General features: G+C 45.5%; 1 protein-coding gene across 2 annotated transcripts in view; it reads right to left on the bottom strand.

Moving 5' to 3' along the window:
- The window catches only part of LOC139559770 (semaphorin-6B-like), a 53,891-nt gene that overhangs the window by 20,093 nt on the left and 14,331 nt on the right, over nt 1–19,467 (bottom strand). For both annotated transcript variants that reach the window (XM_071376120.1, XM_071376119.1), the window contains exons 2-9: nt 17,710–17,833; nt 16,610–16,721; nt 16,372–16,432; nt 16,176–16,238; nt 2,227–2,325; nt 2,041–2,131; nt 1,686–1,805; nt 75–163 (exon numbers count right to left, since the gene is read on the bottom strand). In XM_071376120.1, the coding sequence (XP_071232221.1) occupies nt 75–163; nt 1,686–1,805; nt 2,041–2,131; nt 2,227–2,325; nt 16,176–16,238; nt 16,372–16,432; nt 16,610–16,721; nt 17,710–17,815 (741 nt within the window). In that variant the 5' untranslated portion in view covers nt 17,816–17,833. The remainder of the gene's footprint in view (nt 1–74; nt 164–1,685; nt 1,806–2,040; nt 2,132–2,226; nt 2,326–16,175; nt 16,239–16,371; nt 16,433–16,609; nt 16,722–17,709; nt 17,834–19,467) is intronic.

Raw genomic sequence — 19,467 nt, 5'->3', positions numbered from 1 at the left:
CATTTCTGTGTGTGTGCGTGCATGCGTTTGTGTGTGCATAGTTGTGTATTTATGTGTTTGTGTGTACTGTGTACCTTCTCCAGGTGATGGAACTCCATGGCCATTTCCCTGAAGAAGAAGTAAATATGAGGCCCCCACTCCACTGCGCTCACAAAGAAGGGCTCTGAGAAAGAGTAGAGAGAAATGCCATTACACACACGCATACACCCCCCCGCCATTACACACACGCATACACCCCCCCCGCCATTACATGCACGCATACACCCCCCCGCCATTACATGCACGCATACACCCCCCCGCCATTACATTCATGCATACACCCCCCCCGCCATTACATGCACGCATACACCCCCACGCCATTACATACACGCATACACTCCCCGCCATTACATGCACGCATACACCCCCCCGCCATTACACACACGCATACACCCCCCCCGCCATTACATGCACGCATACATACCCCCGCCATTACATTCACGCATACACCCCCCCCACCATTACATGCACGCATACACCCCCCCCACCCACCATTACATGCACGCATACACCCCCCCGCCATTACATGCATGCATACACCCCCCCCGCCATTACATGCACGCATACATCCCCCCCACCCACTATTACATGCACGCATACACCCCCCCCCCCCGCCATTACACACACGCATACACCCCCCGCCATTACATGCACACATACACCCCCCCCCCCGCCATTACATGCACGCATACACCCCCCGCCATTACATGCACGCATACACCCCCCGCCATTACATGCACGCATACACCCCCCCGCCACTGCATGCACGCATATCCCCCCCCCCCCCCACCCGCCATTATATGCACGCATACACCCCCCCCGCCATTACATGCACGCATACATCCCCCCCACCCGCCATTACATGCGCGCATACACCCCCCCCGCCATTACACACACGCATACACCCTCCCCGCCATTACACACACGCATACACCCCCCCCCCCCCCCCGCCATTACACACACGCATACACCCCCCCTGCCATTACACACACGCATACACCCCCCCTGCCATTACACACGCGCATACACCCCCCCTGCCATTACACACACGCATACACCCCCCCTGCCATTACACACACGCATACACCCCCCCTGCCATTACACACGCGCATACACCCCCCCGCCATTACACACGCGCACACCCCCCCCCCCCCTCCCCCCCCGCCATTACATGCACGCAAACATCCCCATCCACCACGCACAGCTCTATATTTATTGCCGATACCTAATCTGACACCTCTGTAACAACACATGGCACTTCAGTGGGGTCAGCCATTAATAATTCATGTCCTGTTTAATTTATCATCAGTGACAAGCACAGAGCAGTTATTTACTCATCTCTGTGACCTCCAGGGCACCACGCTCTGTTTTAGTCTGATGGGGATTTCATGTCCTTGATCTGTTGGTCTGCTCCTCTCTGATTTGACAGGACTGGATGAAAGCAATAAATCTAACCAGGCACTAAGCTAGCCTATCGCTTTTATCTATCCACTCTTGGGATACAAGGATTTAGGTAGGAATGGGGACCACTTTAGAGTGTTTGGGTTATCCCGCAGTGTTTATGTGATCTAAGGAAATGTCGTTCTTCACCAGCGGAGATGTGTTTGACCCGTTCACTCACATGCAAGTACGTCATTTCAGTGTACCTCTGAACCACTTGGAGTCGTGTTTGACGGTGCGGAGAGCAGGGCTGTCGCCTAGGCTACGATAGATCACAGCATCAATCGCCAGGAAGTCTGTTACAGTACCAGTGAAGAGACTGCCCTCTGAGAGAGATAGAGACAGAAAGACAGAGAGAGAGAGAGAACAACGAAAACATGCACTGTATTAATCATGAACACAAGGTTAGTCAAGTCCCTTCGCACAGCTCTAGTCTCGAAGCTGATTCGTCATCTGAATGATTTCCCCTGGACATTTACAGACCCTGTGAAAAGTGCAACGTCATCACTTTCCAATATATTGAAAGAGAGTGAAAGTAAAAAAGAAAGAGAGAAACTGTACCTGCAAAAAGAGCCACGTTAGCGTGTCTGGGATCATAAGGGCATCGAGCCATCCCACTGACCGTCTCTCCTACCATCTCCAGAGTGTCCCTCTGCAACACACACAATTGTACATATGTACTGTATGAACACGCACACACAGGCCAATAAAGCTTCAATAAATTGAATTGAATAGACAGATACTCACAGTGTAGTTGGCACATAGAGGGTTGAAGGCGTTAGTTCCACACACAAACAGTTCTCCATGTTGGCTCAATAACACCTTGATGAAGTTACGACACTCCCCCTGAAGACAGAGACAATAAAGGATGAGAAATGATTGGAGAGTTAGAGAGGAGAGGAAGTGTGCATGCGTATATGTTTGGGTGTGTGCACAGTGGCGTCATCAGGCCTGGGCTTCCACGGCATTTTTAAAAATATACAGTTGAAGTCAGAAGTTTACATACACTTAGGTTGAAGTCATTAAAACTCGTTTTTCAACCACTCCACAAAATTCTTGTTAACAAACTACAGTTTTGGCAAGTCGGTTAGGACATCTACTTTGTGCGTGACACAAGTCATTTTTCCAACAATTGTTTACAAACAGATTATTTCACTTATAATTCACTGTATCACAATTCCAGTGGGTCCACAGCCCCCACAGCACTAGTGGGATATCAACAGAACACCAACTTACTACCCTGAGACAAGGCTGATTATAGCCCATGAAGATATCCTCCACTGCATGAGCCCGAGGGGGCGCAAAAGTATGATCATGTCAATGACTCAACCTACTCAAGTCGAGTATAGCGAAAAAAGCCTGCCACGACATGAGGCACCCCTCCTAGGGACAGCAAGGAAGAGCACTAGTAAGCCAGTGACTCAGCCCCCATAATATGGTGAGAGGCAGAGAATCCCTGTGGAGAGAGGGGAGCCGGCCAGGCAGAGACAGCAAATGGATTAAATAAATAAAAAATCATCAATCTACACACAATACCCCATAATGACAAAGCGAAAACAGGTTTTTAGAAATTTTTGCAAATGTATAAAAATACAAAACAGAAATAAGTATTCGGACCCTTTGCTATGAGATTTGAAATTGAGCTCAGGTGCATCCGGTTTCCATTGATCATCCTTGAGATGTTTCTATAACTTGATTGGAGTCCATCTGTGGTAAATTCAATTGATTGGACATTATTTGGAAAGGGAAACACCGGTCCCACAATTGACAGTGCATGTCAGAGAAAAAACCAAGCCAGGAGGTTGAAGGAATTGTCCGTGGAGCTCCGAGACAGGATTGTGTCGAGGCACAGATCTGGGGAAGGGTACCAAAATATTTCTGCAGCATTGAAAGTCCGCGAGAACAAGACTCTTCCTAGAGCTTGCTGCCCGGCCAAACTGAGCAATCGGGGGAGAAAGGCCTTGCTCAGAGAGGTAACTAAGAACCCAATGGTCACTCTGACAGAGCTCCAGAGTTCCTCTGTGGAGATGGGAGAACCTTCCAGAAGGACAACCATCTCTGCAGCACTCCACTAATCAGGCCTTTATGGTAGAGTGGTCAGACCGAAGAAACCCCTCAGTAAAAGGCCACGACAGCCCGCTTGAAGTTTGCCAAAAGGCACCTAAAGGACACTCAGACCATGAGTAACAAGATTTTCTGGTCTGATGAAACCAAGATTGAACTCTTTGTCCTGAATGCCAAGCGTCACGCCTGGAGGAAACCTGGCACCATCCCTACAGTGAAGCATGGTGGTGGCAGCATCATGCTGTGGGGATGTTTTTCAGTGGCAGGGACTGGGAGACTAGTCAGGATCAAGGGAAAGATGAACGGAGCAAAGTATAGAGAGATCCTTGATGAAATCCTGCTCCAGAGCGATCAGGACCTCAGACTGGGGCGAAGGTTCATCTTCCAACAGGACAATAACCGTAAGCACACAGCCAAGACAATGAAGGAGTGTGGTATTGTGTGTAGATGGATGAGAGAAAAAAACAATTTAATCAATTTTAGAATAAGGCTGTAATGTAACAAATTATGGAAAAAGTCAAGGGGTCTGAATACTTTCCGAATGCACTGTATATACTTTTGATAAATGCAAACAGCTCTGTGCCTCAAAGGAGAGGATCATTGAGCTACTAGAGGAGAATAAGGTTCTAAGAGAACGTCTCGCTCTGGCTAAAGAGACTTCAAGACTGCATGCTGTTTTTAATGCGACAATTTTGAATGACCGAGGGGAAAATCCAGGGTGCTCTACGACAGGTATTCCCAAACTGGGGTACGCCAAATAAAATATGATTCACTTTTTTTTTTAACCTAAACAAATTTCAAACAGTCCATTTATATTTTCCAACAGGGCTATACATTTGGGTGAGGTTTTTTTCTCGCCTGAGTAGCCTAGTTTTACTGCCAAAAATAAAATTAAACCATATAGTGTTAAGCAAATTAACAACACAATGTCAAATACAGGTAGCTGAGTCAAATAATTAACATCCAATCACATTAATGAGTTCCATTAACGGTCCGTATGTAGCCAAACGTAGCTGCTGCTCATTCCGTTTGCTCGAAAATTGATAAATGGTTAAAAAAAGTAAGGTAGAGACACATACCAGCTCTACTGGTAGTACTACTACCAGCAGTACTACACCTGCACCTGTCGACGACACAAGTTGTTCTGCTTCCACGAGCACATCCAATGCTAGCATCAGTAATTCTACATTTGTTATTAGCCCAGCTAGCATGGACACTGACAGTTGTGAATCTGACGTAGCGAAGAGCTAATGCCCCTTTACCCGGGAAAGCACCGAACAACAGACAGGGACGTTGGACCATCGAAGAGGCTCAAATATGAAGAGAACTACATTGATTTGGGGTTCACTTATATTGGGAGTAGCGCCTTTCCTCAGCCACAGTGTGTTATATGTGCAAAAGTACTATCTCAAAACTCAATGAAACCTTCACTCTTGAGCAGACATTTAGAAACAAAACATGGCAATTTGAAAAATAAGCCACAGGAGTTTTTGGAGCGAGAATTAAGACGACTTTCGAGTAGTAAGACATGTATAAAAGCAACAGGTACCATTAATAAGAAGGGTCTAGAAGCGTCTTATATGGTGAGCTATCGAGGGGCTAGGACATGCAAGCCCCATACTATTGTGGAGGACTTCATTCTTCGCGGATATGGCTGGGACAATGCTGGGGGAAAAGGCCAAAAAAACTATACAGACAATGCCTTCATCAAACAACACTGTTTCACGATGCATCAGTGACATGGCGGGAGATGTTTTGAAACAATTACTGCTTCGCATACAAGCCAGTGAATTCTATGCGTTACAGCTGGACGAGTCAACAGACGAGGTGGGCCTGGCACAGCTCCTGGTATATGTCTGTTACATTTATGGGGGGTCAATTAAGGAAGATATCCTCTTCAGCAAACCACTTATGAAGTTGGAGCTCTTCTCTGTCTGCATTAACAACACACAGGTCTTTCCATCATTGTATGATTTTTTTGTGTGCAAATGAACTCAAGCTTACGGACAATATCAAATGTGATATAACGAAGGACCTGAGTGAGTTGGGTGCGCAATTACGCAGGTACATTCCTGAAAAGGATGACACAAACAACTGAATTCGTTATCCCTTTCATGCCCTGCCTCCAGTCCACTTACCGTTATCTGAACAAGAGAGCCTCATCAAAATTGCAACAGGCAGTTCTGTGAAAATGTAATTTAATCAGAAGCCACTGCCAGATTTCTGGATTGGGCTGCACTCATAGTATCCTGCCTTGGCAAATCGCGCTGTTATTAAGACACTGATGCCCTTTGCAACCACGTACCTATGTCAGAGTGGATTCTCAGCCTTCACTAGCATGAAAACTAAATACAGGCACAGACTGTGTGTGGAAAATTATTTATACTAAGACTCTCTCCAATACAACCCAACATTGCAGAGTTATGTGCATCCTTTCAAGTACACCCTTCTCATTAACCTGTGGTGAGTTATTCACAATTTTCAATGAACAAATAAGGTTTTATATGTAAGATGGTTAAATAAAGAGCAAAATTATTTATTATTACTATTTTATTATTTGTGCCCTGGTCCTATAAGAGCTCTTTGTCACTTCCCACAAGCCGGGTTGTGACAAAACCTCACACTCATTCTTATGTTTAATAAATGTATCGTATAGTGTGTGTGTGGCAGGCTTACAATGATGGCGAAAAACAACATTTGAGAGTGGGAATCCACGACCCCCTCTCCTCAAGGTAGCTACAGTCGGGAGTTCCATTGTCCAGGATGTAGTGGTTACCGGGGCATTACTGGAGTCACGGTGCGTGACATTACTTGGAGCTTATGGTCATCCTAGACTGAAACACGGAGCTTCACACGCTGGTCGTGCATGCCGGTACTAGCAACATCAGGCTGCGGCAATGGGGGGGAGTTGAGACAGGATTTAGAATACCTGAAGAACAAGTTATTGGCTACCGGCAAGCAGATGATCCTTTCTGGGCCTATTCCTACACACGATCGTGGAGTTGATCATTCTCCCAGCTATTTTCAGTGGAATCTTGGATGAAGTCAAAACTGCCCTGAAAGAGAGTTGGATATTATTACCAATTTCAACTTATTTTGGGAACATCCTCAGTTCTTAAAAAGGGACGGCTTGCACCCGAACAGGGGAGGAGCTAGAATGCCGAGTGCTAATATTGAAGAGGTGCTACAAAAATGATGGGATGTCAGTCCTTGCCCACAACAGGTTGAGTCTTGTTTTAATCCATTTCCTTGTTCAACTCATAGGCGTAATGGTTCAGTTCTAGGCAGGCAATCTTGTATCTGTTCCAATTCAAGCCTCCATGCTATTTTCTAATAAGGGGTTACCTACTTAACATGGCATGTTCATATTTGAAACTCCATCTGATTTGAAAGTTTGATTTAGAATAAGTTTGATTTAGAAAACGTATCTTATTGTAACTCTTGCTTCTCAAACCAACGCAGACATTCTGGTTATAACTGAATCTTGTCTGATGTGTCTCTGACTGGTTATAATGTATTTATATCTGACAGAGTTGACAGAGGAGGGGGTGTTGCCATATAAATAAAGAGCAACTTAAATGTTTATGTGTCCATTACCGCCTCTCTACCTAAGCAATGTGAATGTCTAGTCTTAAATGTGGGCCTTGGTAATAATGCCCATCTGACGCTAGTGGGAATTTATCACCCTCCTTCGGCCTCCTTATGTGCTCTCAGCAAATTGTCTGACCTGCTGTCTAGCTATGCTACATCAAGATTATTAATAGTGGGTGATCTTAATCTGTATTGATTTATGCCAGTATCTGATAGGATGAAATATATTTGTACTGCCTGCATAAAAGATGTTAAGCTACCTAAATCTCACTCACACACTATTACAAAGATAAATTCTAGGAATTTTAATGAGCAAAGTGTTTTGAGCTGGGTTTGAGTGACTGGTGGGTTATTTCAACTTGCAGTGACTCGGATAAGGCCCTTAATTATTTGATTTCCTTGTTTAACTCTGTTGCAGATAAATATGCGCCATACAAAAGACTATGGTTCACGCATGAACTGTCTGAGAATTTACAGGAAAGAAATTTAGCTTGGGCTAAGGCTAGACTGACTGATTCTACGTCTGATTGGCAGTCATTCAGAAATTTGAGAAATAAATATCTATCTCTGGTTAGAAAAGCAAAATCAACATATTTCTTGAATTGTGTATCGGCGAGTGGTGGTAAGCCAGCCAAGTTCTGGAAAGTGGTCAAATCTTTGAAACAACACTTCACCGCCTCGTTGCCCCAGCAGGTTTCGACAGCCTCGTGTCCCATACTAGACCCCCCCCCAAAAAACTTGCAAAAAACTTTGCACTTGTTTGAAAGGTTAGTCTATGAAAATGTGTTTAGTCATTTCAGAAGACTCCCATACTTTATTTTCATTTAAATAATTTAATGTCTACGATGTATTTAAGTGCCTTGCTAAAGATCGATGTAAAGAAATTCACAGGGGCTGATTCACCTGACCCCTTCTTACTACAGCGCTCTGCCCCACTCATTGTTGAACCTTTAACCTGTATTTTTAATTTCTACTGGTGTTCTCCCTAAGATTTGGAAAATGGCATGTCCTCCCCCTACATAAATTCGGAGATCCTTCTAACTTAGATTATTACTGCCCAATTTCCAAGTTATCTTGCCTAGCCAAGGTATTAGAATCCCTGACCAACTCCCAGCTAAGAACTTTTTAAACTAAATATGCACCAATCTGGTTTTAGATCTGGACATCTGGACAACTATGCCTGTTTTAGATTATGTTTTAAATAGGCTAGATCATAAAAAAAACATTGTGCTGCCTAATTTAAAGACTTTTATTAGGCATTTGATACGGTTGACGATTCACTACTCATTCAAAAACTGTCTGAAATGGGCCTGGATAAGTAGTCTTGCAAATGGTTTAAGAACTATTTGACAGTCAGGACACAATGTGTCTGATGGTGTCTGTCACGTCCACTCCCGCTCCCCCGCTCCGGCGCTCACAACTGGAAACCATCATTACACACACCTGCGTCTCATCATCAGTCACACCTGGACTTCATTACTCCTTTGATTACTTACTCTTTCCTCCACGAATGGAAGCAGCAGTTAACCAAGGCATCTTCCAGATGGTCGACGAACAGGGACACCTACTTCATCAACACCATGACCAGCTAGCTCATTTGCGGACGGCTATTGATAAGGTCCTCTGCGTTCTTCAACGAGTCAACATTACTCGAGGGGTGTCATCTCCAAACAGAGGAGGATTCTCTACTACAAGTCAAGCCAGTACCCCGGCCCATACAGCAGTCCGTCCTGGTGAGCGATGCCTGATTGTCCCTCCCAGACAAATATGACGGGACTCCATTGAAATGCCATGGCTTCCTACTCCAGTGCTCCCTCTATTTCACTCATCAGATGGGAGCCCCCACCACCGATTAGCCAATACTCCGTCAGTGTTCCAGGCATTCAACGAGGTGTTCTGGGACATGCTTGGACGCCAGGTGGACGTGTATATTGATGACATCCTGGTTTACTCGGCATCCTTGGAAGAGCACATCGCTCGTGTCCGAGAAGTCCTGGAACGCCTCCTGGCCAACTACCTGTACGTTAAAGCGGAGAAGTGCCAATTCCATCAGGAGGAGGTCTCCTTTTTGGGTTACCAGATTGGCCCGCAAGGTGTCATGATGGATGAGAGGAAGGTGGATGCTGTCAGGTCATGGCCAGTCCCAACCACCATAAAGGGGTTCCAACGGTTTTGGGGATTTGCCCACTTCTACCGTCAATTCATTAAGAACTGTAGCTTGATTGCCTCTCCTCTAAGTTCTCTCCTCAAGGGTGGTCCCTGGAAGTTGGGATGGAATTCTGCAGCTGACATGCCTTCCGCCTACTGAAGGGTCGCTTCACTTCCACCCTGTTTCTTAAACATCCAGATCCTACGGTGCCCTTTGTGGTGGAGGTTATCATGACTGTCCTGTGAGGATCAGAATTGGTCAGATCAGTTTGGCGGTGGCTGACAGTAACCAGGCCCTCCCTCACCCACAGAGGGGGGGAGGGAGCTGCTGGGGGGTTGACAGTTCACACCCTGTTGTAAATTACAGGATAAGAGGACTCTCACTCTCCCCCTCCAGTATGAACCAAAGGCATGTCTTTGTTGACAGGCTTTTCCCACCGAAACTCTAACTCATTCAAAAAGTGAACACTGGAGCAATATTTCTAACATAAGAATGTGGGGAAGGGTTGGAAATGATCTATAGAAAACTAATGTCATATTGGTTCTTATTTAGTGATGTCATTAAAAATGTTAAAAAGGAAATACTGTAACTTGGAAAGTATATCCCCTTTATCTGTCAAGTTTCCATCCTTAACATTGTATATGAGATATGAAAGATGATGAGAGTATTTTTGTTAAGATAGTGAATGTGATTTTAGGAGACTCCTATAAATTGTGCATAGTAAGTAAAGTCACGACAAGGTGGACGCTTCAGAAGTAGGTGTGGGGGCTGTCCTGTCCCAACATCAAGGTAATCCACAGAAATTGTATCCATGTGCATATTACTCAAAGAAACTGTCTCCTGCAGAGAGGAACTATGATGTTCGCGATCAGGAGCTCCTGGCGGTGAAGTTGGCATTAGAGACACTGACTGGAGTGCACCCAGGACCCATTTCTCATCCTCACCAACCATCGGAACCTGGAATACATACGGACAGTTAGGCGACTGAACCTGCGACATGCCAGGTGGGCCTTTTTCTTCACCAGGTTTGATTTCACGCTGACATATCGCCCAGGTTCAAAATACATCAAAGACGATGCCCTGTCCCGTCTCGACTATTCCATAATCCGCCCTCTCGAGTCATAGCCCCCGTGCTCTGGAATATAGATGTGGACATTCGCCAGGCCCTGGAGAGGGAACCCGCACCTGCACCTGTCCTCCTGAGCGCACCTACGTTCCCACGGAGATAAGGGATCAGCTATTGACCTGGGCGCACACAGCTGTCTTTGCTGGACATCCAGGTATCACCCTTCCATTCAGTGCATCACTGGTGGCCCACCTTGGCTCAGGATGTCACTTGTTATGTCAACTCCTGTTCAGTATGTGCCTAATCCAAATCCCCCCAGAACACTCCGGCAGGGAAAATCCTTCCCCTTCCCATACCTCAGCACCCCTGGTCTCATCTGTCCACTGACTTTGTCACTGATCTCACTTCTTCTGATGGTTTTACCACCATTTTGTTGATAGTGGACAGATTCTCTAAATCATGCCATTTCATCCCTCCTTCTGGTCTCCCTACCGCTCTCCAGGTCACTGAGACACTGTTCCAGCAGGTCTTCCGGCACTATGGCCTTTTGGAGGATATCATCTCCGATCGTGGCCCCCAATTCACATCACATGTATGGAAGGCTTTCATGGAAAGCTGGGGATCACGGTCAGCCTCACTTCTGGGTACCGGCCTCAGTCTAACAGGCAGGTGGAGAGGATGAACCAGGAGCTGGGGATGTTCCTGAGGAGCCAATGCCAGGACTGGCAGGGGGAGTGGGCCCGATTACTTCCTTGGGCTGAATACGACCAGAATTCATTGCAACACTCCTCCACCGGGCTGACTCCCTTCCAGTGTGTTCTGGGTTATCAGCCAGCCCGAGCCAGACCGAAGCTTCCGCGGTAGACAAGTGGTTCAAGTGTGCAGAGGAGGTATGGAAAATGCCCACATGAGAATCCAGCGCATCGTCCACCGTCAGAAAGAGCAGGCGGATCCCGTGTTCCATCCTGGTGATCAAGTCTGGCTCTCCACCAGGAACCTCCCGATCCACCTGCCCTGTAAGAAGCTGAGTCCCCGGTTTGTGGGGCCATTCGAGGTCCTCCGGAGGGCCAACGGGGTAATTTGCAGATTACAACTCCCCACTAACTACCTTCCTCCTGTAAGTGATGTCTGAGTCAAAGTGTTGAAGTGTGCCCCTGAATGACAATTGGAGGTGTGGACTCCAATCAAGTTGTAGAAATCTCAAGGATGATCAATGGAAACAGGACGCACCTGAGCTCAATTTAGAGTCTCATAGCAGGGTCTGAATACTTATATAAATATAGTTATTCTGTTTTTTATTTTGAATACAATTGCAAAAGTGTCTAAAAACCTGTTTTCGATTTGTCATTATAGGGTATTTGGTGTAGATTGCTGAAGATTTTTTTTATTTAATAGATTTTAGTATAAGGCTGTAGTGTAACAAAATGTGGGGTCAAGGGGTTTGAATACTTTCTGAAGGCACTGTAAAAACAAAGCATTTGTGTTTAGAGAGTCCACCAGATCAGATTCAGAAGGGATGACCAGGAATTGTCCTGTCCTGCTAAGCAATCAAAATGTAATGAGTACTTTTGGGTGTCAGGAAAATGTATGGAGTAAAATGTATGGAGTAAAAAGTACATTATTTTTTTTAGGAATGTAGTGACGTAAAAGTCAAAAATATAAATAGTAAAGTACAGATACCCCCCAAAAAACCCTTAAAGTTGTACTTTAAAGTATTTTTTACTTAAGTACTTTACAGCACTGGTCATGTCAGTATACAGTTACTTTAAAACTAACTAATGATATGTTGCACTTCTACTTCGCTACCTTGGAGATGAGCCAAGGAGGAGGACAGATGAGAACAGCAGGCCAGTGGAGCCCTTAAAACAGCAGCAGCCAGGGGCAACAGGAAGGGAAGAGGATGACACAGGCCCAAAACAAGTTAAGGTAACCCAGTATCCCCTTGACCGTTTTGGATTGCAAAACTAAAGAGACACACCAGTCAAGACACAGAGACAGCAACAGAAGAGTAGATGATGGATAAAGACAACAGACAAGACACAGAGACAGCAACAGAAGAGTAGATGATGGATAGAGACAACAGAAAAGACACAGAGACAGCAACAGAAGAGTGGAGGATGGATAGAGACAACAGCCAAGACACAGAGACAGCAACAGAAGAGTAGATGATGGATAGAGACACCAGACAAGACACAGAGACAGCAACAGAAGAGTAGATGATGGATAGAGACACCAGACAAGACACAGAGACAGCAACAGAAGAGTAGATGATGGCGAGAGACACCAGACAAGACACAGAGACAGCAACAGAAGAGTAGATGATGGATAGAGACAACAGACAAGACACAGAGACAGCAACAGAAGAGTAGATGATGGAGAGAGACACCAGAAGAACAGAACAGGCCATAACAAAAGAGGTTAAACAAAGGAGACAGTAACAAACAAGAACCTGAGACAAGACACAGACAGCAACTAACAAGACACAGAGAAAGTGACAGATGAAAGTGACAGAGGGCAGATGGAGAGAGAACAGAGGTGGGTTGAGCACACAGTAGACTGTATGACTCCAAGTTGTTCTATAGATTCTATTTCATTTTATTTATTTGCACAAATTATAACAGGCGAAATACAGACAGTGAAAAGGTAAAACATGGTTTACAAAGAATTTGCAGGTGAGGTGAAAAAGCCTGTGAAATGACTATTAAAACAATAGCTTCCTTTTACACTTTTTACAACCAGGACAGGACGAGAAAGGAGGGTAGACAAAAGAGAGCGCAACATAGAAGACTCAGAGACAGCAAGAGAAGAAGGAAGGACAAAAGCGACAGCAGCAGACAGCACAGAGAAAGCGATGGAGAGAGGCAGAGGAGGTGTGAGCACAGAGACTGTATCAATTAAAGCTGCTCTATGGATTCTAATTACTGCACCGTACGTGTGTGTGTGTGAGTGTGTGTGAGTGTGTGCGCGTTTTGGTACTGTGGGAATTCTTAATCAGTTTGGCTCATTGGACAGGTCAGAGTTCATGTTTGAAGTTGTTGATCAGTATGGAGGTTTTTGGCAATACACTGTAGATGTATGTATTCCAGAGTAGAGAGGCCCACAGTAGCTATTGTAATTGAGTACTGGCAGTGTCTGCTGTGGCAGGTGGAAAGGAGCAAGTTACATGAAAAAGATCTCATCTTTCAATGTTCCAATCTCTCAATGTTCATCTCAAAGTGCATCAAATTCATGCATTTAGCGGTTGAAATTGCTTATTTTTATGCCGGAGGAGGATGCCCCTGGACCCCCTTACTGGCTTTTGGCTAAGCCCCAAATGCCTTTAAATCCTAGGAACGCCACAGTGTGCATACACGTGTGTGTGTGTGTGTGTATTTCAAACCCATCCCTCAACTGGTTAGGCAGATAAATTAGTTTAATATCATATGCACATGACAAAAGTAGTGCATAAATCACTTCTTAGTGTACAGAACAGGTCTGGTTTACTTTACACACTACATGTGTCATGGCTGGAATATGATGAGCTAGGCTGAACTATGGGATGGCTTAGGTGAAAACAACCACTAACGTAAGTAAGCCTTAGGGAAATTACACCGAACCTAAGTCTCTTTTACACCCTTAACATACATCACACCGTTCAGATGTATCCCTGCGCTTTAGCCTGAGCTCCCCACAACGTTCACTCTTTATGAGCTCCCCTTGGGTCCACGTGAGCTAGAAGTACCTCTACATGCGCTAGTTTTTCTTCTCTCTCTTACTTATTTCTTTCTCCCTTACACTTTTGCTCTTTCTCACTTTCAGCTCCCCCTCACTCTCCTTCCTCCTACCCTCTCTCGGCCTGACGGCCTCTCACACCTTTGATGTACTTACTCGCTCTGTTTCCTTCTTTCCCTTCCTCTCCTTTCATCTGTCTACCTTAATGTCATACGCCTCTTTCTATCTCCCACGCTCTCTTTACCTCCACTGTCTCTCTCTATCGCTCTCATTTGATCTGTGACTGTGTGGTCTTCTACCCCTCTATTTATCTCCAGTGGTTACTCCCTCCCTCCTGTCCTGACTTTCTCCTTCCCCCATTCTCTCGTTCTCTCTCTATACCCTCTTTCCTTTATCTCTTAGGTCTCTTTTTGCCTTCATTATTCACTTTGATCATATCACCCCATAGTACCCATGTTAGAGTGCCCAAAACGCATATTTTGACCAATGGGTAAAAAAAAACATTAGTTGTATAGACACTCCTCTAAGAAAACCAATGGCTCAAACATCATGTCTCCATCATAATCCGTTCAAAGGTTCTTAAGAGTTTTTACCTTTGTAGGACGGCCAGAATTAGGGTGACTAAATCAATGGAGACCACAGGAAAAAAACGTGGTAGAAAATCTGGAAAATTGCATCGCGTCAGCTCGGCTGGATTCTGTGCAAGAATGTAGCCTATTGGCTACCTGACAGGCTCACTTTCCCATTGAACTAGTCTTTCTTTCTTTTCGACTCCGCGGGACATAAAAGAATACAGAGGTAAGATGGATATTGTTTTTGAGACGTATTGTCATATTTTAATATACGCTTTTCATATTAATTAGAAAATTCCTGTTCTTTTTCAAAGATTTCTCACAAAAACAAGCGTATCTCTATGAAATGTCAACGGAGCACGGAGCGTATATTAAGCTATTTATTTCCAAAGCATTTTTTTTTAAAATTCAGCTCGTGCCATGCTAATTTAGATTTTTGCGACCCACGTAAACAACTTTGAAGACGAAGACCACAAAATGTAAAATCCTCAAAAGTTGTCACGAGAAACCGGCACCACTATGTCAGAGCTCAGTGCTTATTATCGGATGTATTAGGTTATGAAATCGGACTTTTTGGATATAATGCTAATGATATGTTAGAGAAAGACCCCACTGAACGATTCAGAACTTGAATAAACATATTTGTCTTGGTAAAATGTATTTTATAACATAAGGAAGTTATACAAATAAATAGAGTCACACACTCTTTATTTAGTTTTGTAGCTTACAGTTTACAGCTTACAGCATTTCTACACAAAATAATTGTATTTAAAAATGTATATATATTTAACTAGGCAAGTCAGTTAAGAACACATTCTTATTTACAATGACGGCCTACCCCGGCCAAACCCGGACGACGCTGGGGCCAATTGTGTGCCACCCTATGGGACTCCCAATCACGGCCAGTTGTGATACAACCTGGAATTGAACCAGGGTTTGTAATGACACCTCTCACACTGAGACACAGTGTCTTAGACCGTTGCGCCACTCAGGAGCCCTATCTGGGTGTGCTCCAGCTCCAGCTTTTTATTATAACATCAGGAAGTGAAATTTCATCACCAAAGCGCATTTTCGGACACTACGTATTACTCAGATCAATTGCCGGGTATCACATTCTCACTGGAAAAACATGTTACTGGGGATATTAGAACAGATAAACAACAGCTCCCTCGCACAGGAAAGAGGAGCCTAGAGAGTTTCCCTGAATGTAAGTTTCTGACTGACACGTGCTTCTCTCTGGGCTAGAGAAGGAGACCTGGCTCAGAGGGTTACAGGTGTGTATAGCGGGGGATAGAGTTTCTCTGTGTGTGGGCAGCGATCCAGGGGTGTATTGTAGAGAACATTTCCCCGTGAGTGTGTATGGGAGAGAGCGTGTATGTGGTGGCTAATGGTTGTGAGTCGGACATATAAAGTTCCCTTGTGGGTGTGTGGGTGGGCAGATGTGTGTAGATATATGATTTCTAAAGGAGTGTGTGTGTGTGTGTGACAGTGTTGGGTGTGTGTAGGCTGACACATGTCGGCTGACCCAGGGATGGGAACTAACCTCACGTTTGCCCTTCATCCTGCAGACTCGAATGTCATTCTTATTGGATTCCCACGTCCGCTTCTAGCAGAAGAACACAAAATGACATGACCGGAGGGTTATCACACTGGGGTATGATTTCATCAGGTGTATGTGATACCAGTGCGCTCACACAGTTAGCGTGTGTGTGTTTTGTGTGTGTGTGTGTGTCTCTCACCTTGCTGTAGAATATTTCGTCCCCTGACATATTGTCCAGCTCCACTCTATATAGATCATCTCTGGAATATACATCAGGAGGGGAGAGAAACAGGGGGGGAAAGCAGTGTGGATCAAAATGGTTTTACAGTGACCTTATCATAAACCAGTCGATGTAACTGCTGAAAGATAAAAGTGAGGATTGTTAGGGGTGTGGTATGGATTATGGCTTAGAGGTGATTGTTGATGTTGTTGGTTACCTGGCTCCTATGTAGAGTGTGCGGTTGACCTGGAGTACTGTGTGAATGTGCAGCTCCTGTCTCTGTGAGGAACGATGAGCTCTACCCACAAACACAGGATACCTCCTCACCACTGAGAAAGAGAGAGAGGGAGAGAGAGAGAGGTGTGGTTTATTGTACTCTTATATTCCAGGGGATGGAGAAAGACGTAAAGGGTTGAAGAAGACAGTGAGGAGGATACAGGGAGAGAATGAGAAAAAGGGGGGTTAGAGGGAGCTAGCAGCAGAAGGAGAAACATACAGGAGAGAGACAGAAGAGAGAGAGGGGGGATAGACCTAGGCAGATATATCATGGAAGAACAGGACACACTGCAGGGAGGGTGGAGAGGACACAGTGTCATTTCCATGGGGACTCCTCTTCAGGAGATTGAGTGGGACCTCTGTCTCATTGTCCTTGACTGCAGGGAGCCACATAATAATACACATCTATCCATCCATCTATTTATCTCCACCTCCTTGCCCTCTCTCTCTTTCCACATCTACCTATCTGTCCTCTCTCCTTTTTCTCTGCCTCTCTTCAATCTCCCTCTCTCACTCTCTCTTCTCTCTCTCTCTCACTCTCTTGCTCCCTCCTCTTTCTTCAGCTCTCTCTCCATCTACCTCTCCATCTCTCTCACTCCCCTCCCCTTGAACTAGGTTGACGCTCAATCAGAAATGCAATAAAAACAACGACAAAGCAATGACCTCAGATCGCAGCTCCATAATATTAAATCAAAGAGGCGGGGAGAGGAGAGCATTAAATCTTTCATTCTTGCACGCTCAAGGAAAAACACATTTTTCAGTGCTGCTATCTATCCCCGTGACACGCTTGTTTTGTGTGAAAACAGCTCCAGACCAAGGCTGTGACCTCTAACCTTTCTGTCCTGATGGAATACTGAGATCCACCAGAGGGCCATTCATCAATGCTACTGATACCACACATACATAAACACACACTCGCGTATGCGAGCAAGCGCACAAACACACACTTACACGCAAATGTCAGCGCACGAGCTGACAAATGAACAAACACGCACGCGCATGGACGCGCACACATGCGCACGCACGGAGAATGACACATACCCTCTAAGGGAGCATAGCTTAGAGGACCGGGCTCCTCTGGGAAAGAGCTGTGAGCCAATTGAAGGAGCAGGAGGAGAAACATGAGGGGAGGGGCCATGGTCGTCATGGCAGCACAGCACGGGCACTAGACACGGAAAGAAAGAGGGAGGGAGGGAGAAGAAAATAATCAGTGACCAGTCCTACAGGTACAAATCACACCAGAAATGTTATACACACTCTATAACACACACACACACACACACACACACACACACACACACACACACACACACACACACACACACACACACACACACACACACACACACACACACACACACACACACACACACACACACACACACACACACACACACACAGCAATTAAACAGTTGAGACATAAATTATGGTCCACAGAGCAGTGTAGGCATGAGAGAGGGCTGGGTCAGAGGGGCAGGACACACTCTATAACACTCTATAACACCCACCCACCCACCCACCCACACACCCACACACACACACACACACAGACAGACAGACAGACAGACAGACAGACAGACAGACAGACAGACAGACAGACAGACAGACAGACAGACAGACAGACAGACAGACAGACAGACAGACAGACAGACAGACAGACAGACAGACAGACAGACAGACAGACAGACAGACAGACAGACAGACAGACAGCAATTAGACAGTTGGGACATAAAGTATGGTCCACAGAGCAGTGTAGACGTGAGAGAGGGCTGGGTCAGGGGGGCAGGACACACTCTATAACACACACACACACACACACACACACACACACACACACACACACACACACACACACACACACACACACACACACACACACACACACACACACACACACACACACACACACACACACACAGTCACACAGTCACACAGTCACACACACATGATGCCTCCAATCTGGCTTTAGCAGAGTGACCATTGTGTTAAATGAGGTGTAATGTTCCCTCTATTGTGTAGAATGGCAATCCATTGTTGAGCATTCCCAGCTGAACGTGACGACCTAAGCCATATACCACCCCAGAGTCATACATAGAGACTGAAGCCATACAGGGAACCCTACAGGGGGCATACACCATAACATCCTATATAACAGAGAAGACTAAGGGCAGCTGGAGAACAACAGACTAGCTGAGGGAAGTCACACACAAGCTGAACAATCGCCGTGCACTTAATAGAGCCTAGTGATTAGTGATTGGTAACGCACAACAATCCTAGTCATTCATTCAGCTGCAGTAAATCGAGGGTGATTTACAGTCACTGCATACTGTAGACACAGCGTGTGAGTAGAACAATCTTCCAACTCTCTGACACATTTCAACTGGTGCCTTCCTGAAACCACAGTGACCTCCCGACCAGGGGTCAAGAAGGCAGTGAATTGTGGGTAGACCGAGGGCGGAAACAGATTTAGGTCTCAACAAAACAATAAAAGGCCATCAGAGGGTCATACAGCCGAACCTCTCTTTCACCCTCTCTCCCTCAAACACACACATATGCAACATATGCGAGCACACACACACGTACACACACACACACACACACACACACACACACACACACACACACACACACACACGTACACACACACGCACGCACGCACGCACGCACGCACGCACACACACACACACACACACACACACACACACACACACACACACACACACACACACACACACACACACACACACACACACACACACACACACACACACACACACACACACACACACACACACACAC

This window comes from Salvelinus alpinus, chromosome 30 (genome assembly GCF_045679555.1).
Source record: "Salvelinus alpinus chromosome 30, SLU_Salpinus.1, whole genome shotgun sequence".
Lineage (NCBI taxonomy): Eukaryota > Metazoa > Chordata > Actinopteri > Salmoniformes > Salmonidae > Salvelinus > Salvelinus alpinus.
Note: the sequence above shows the minus strand (reverse complement) of the source record. Positions and strands in the feature narration are given on the sequence as shown.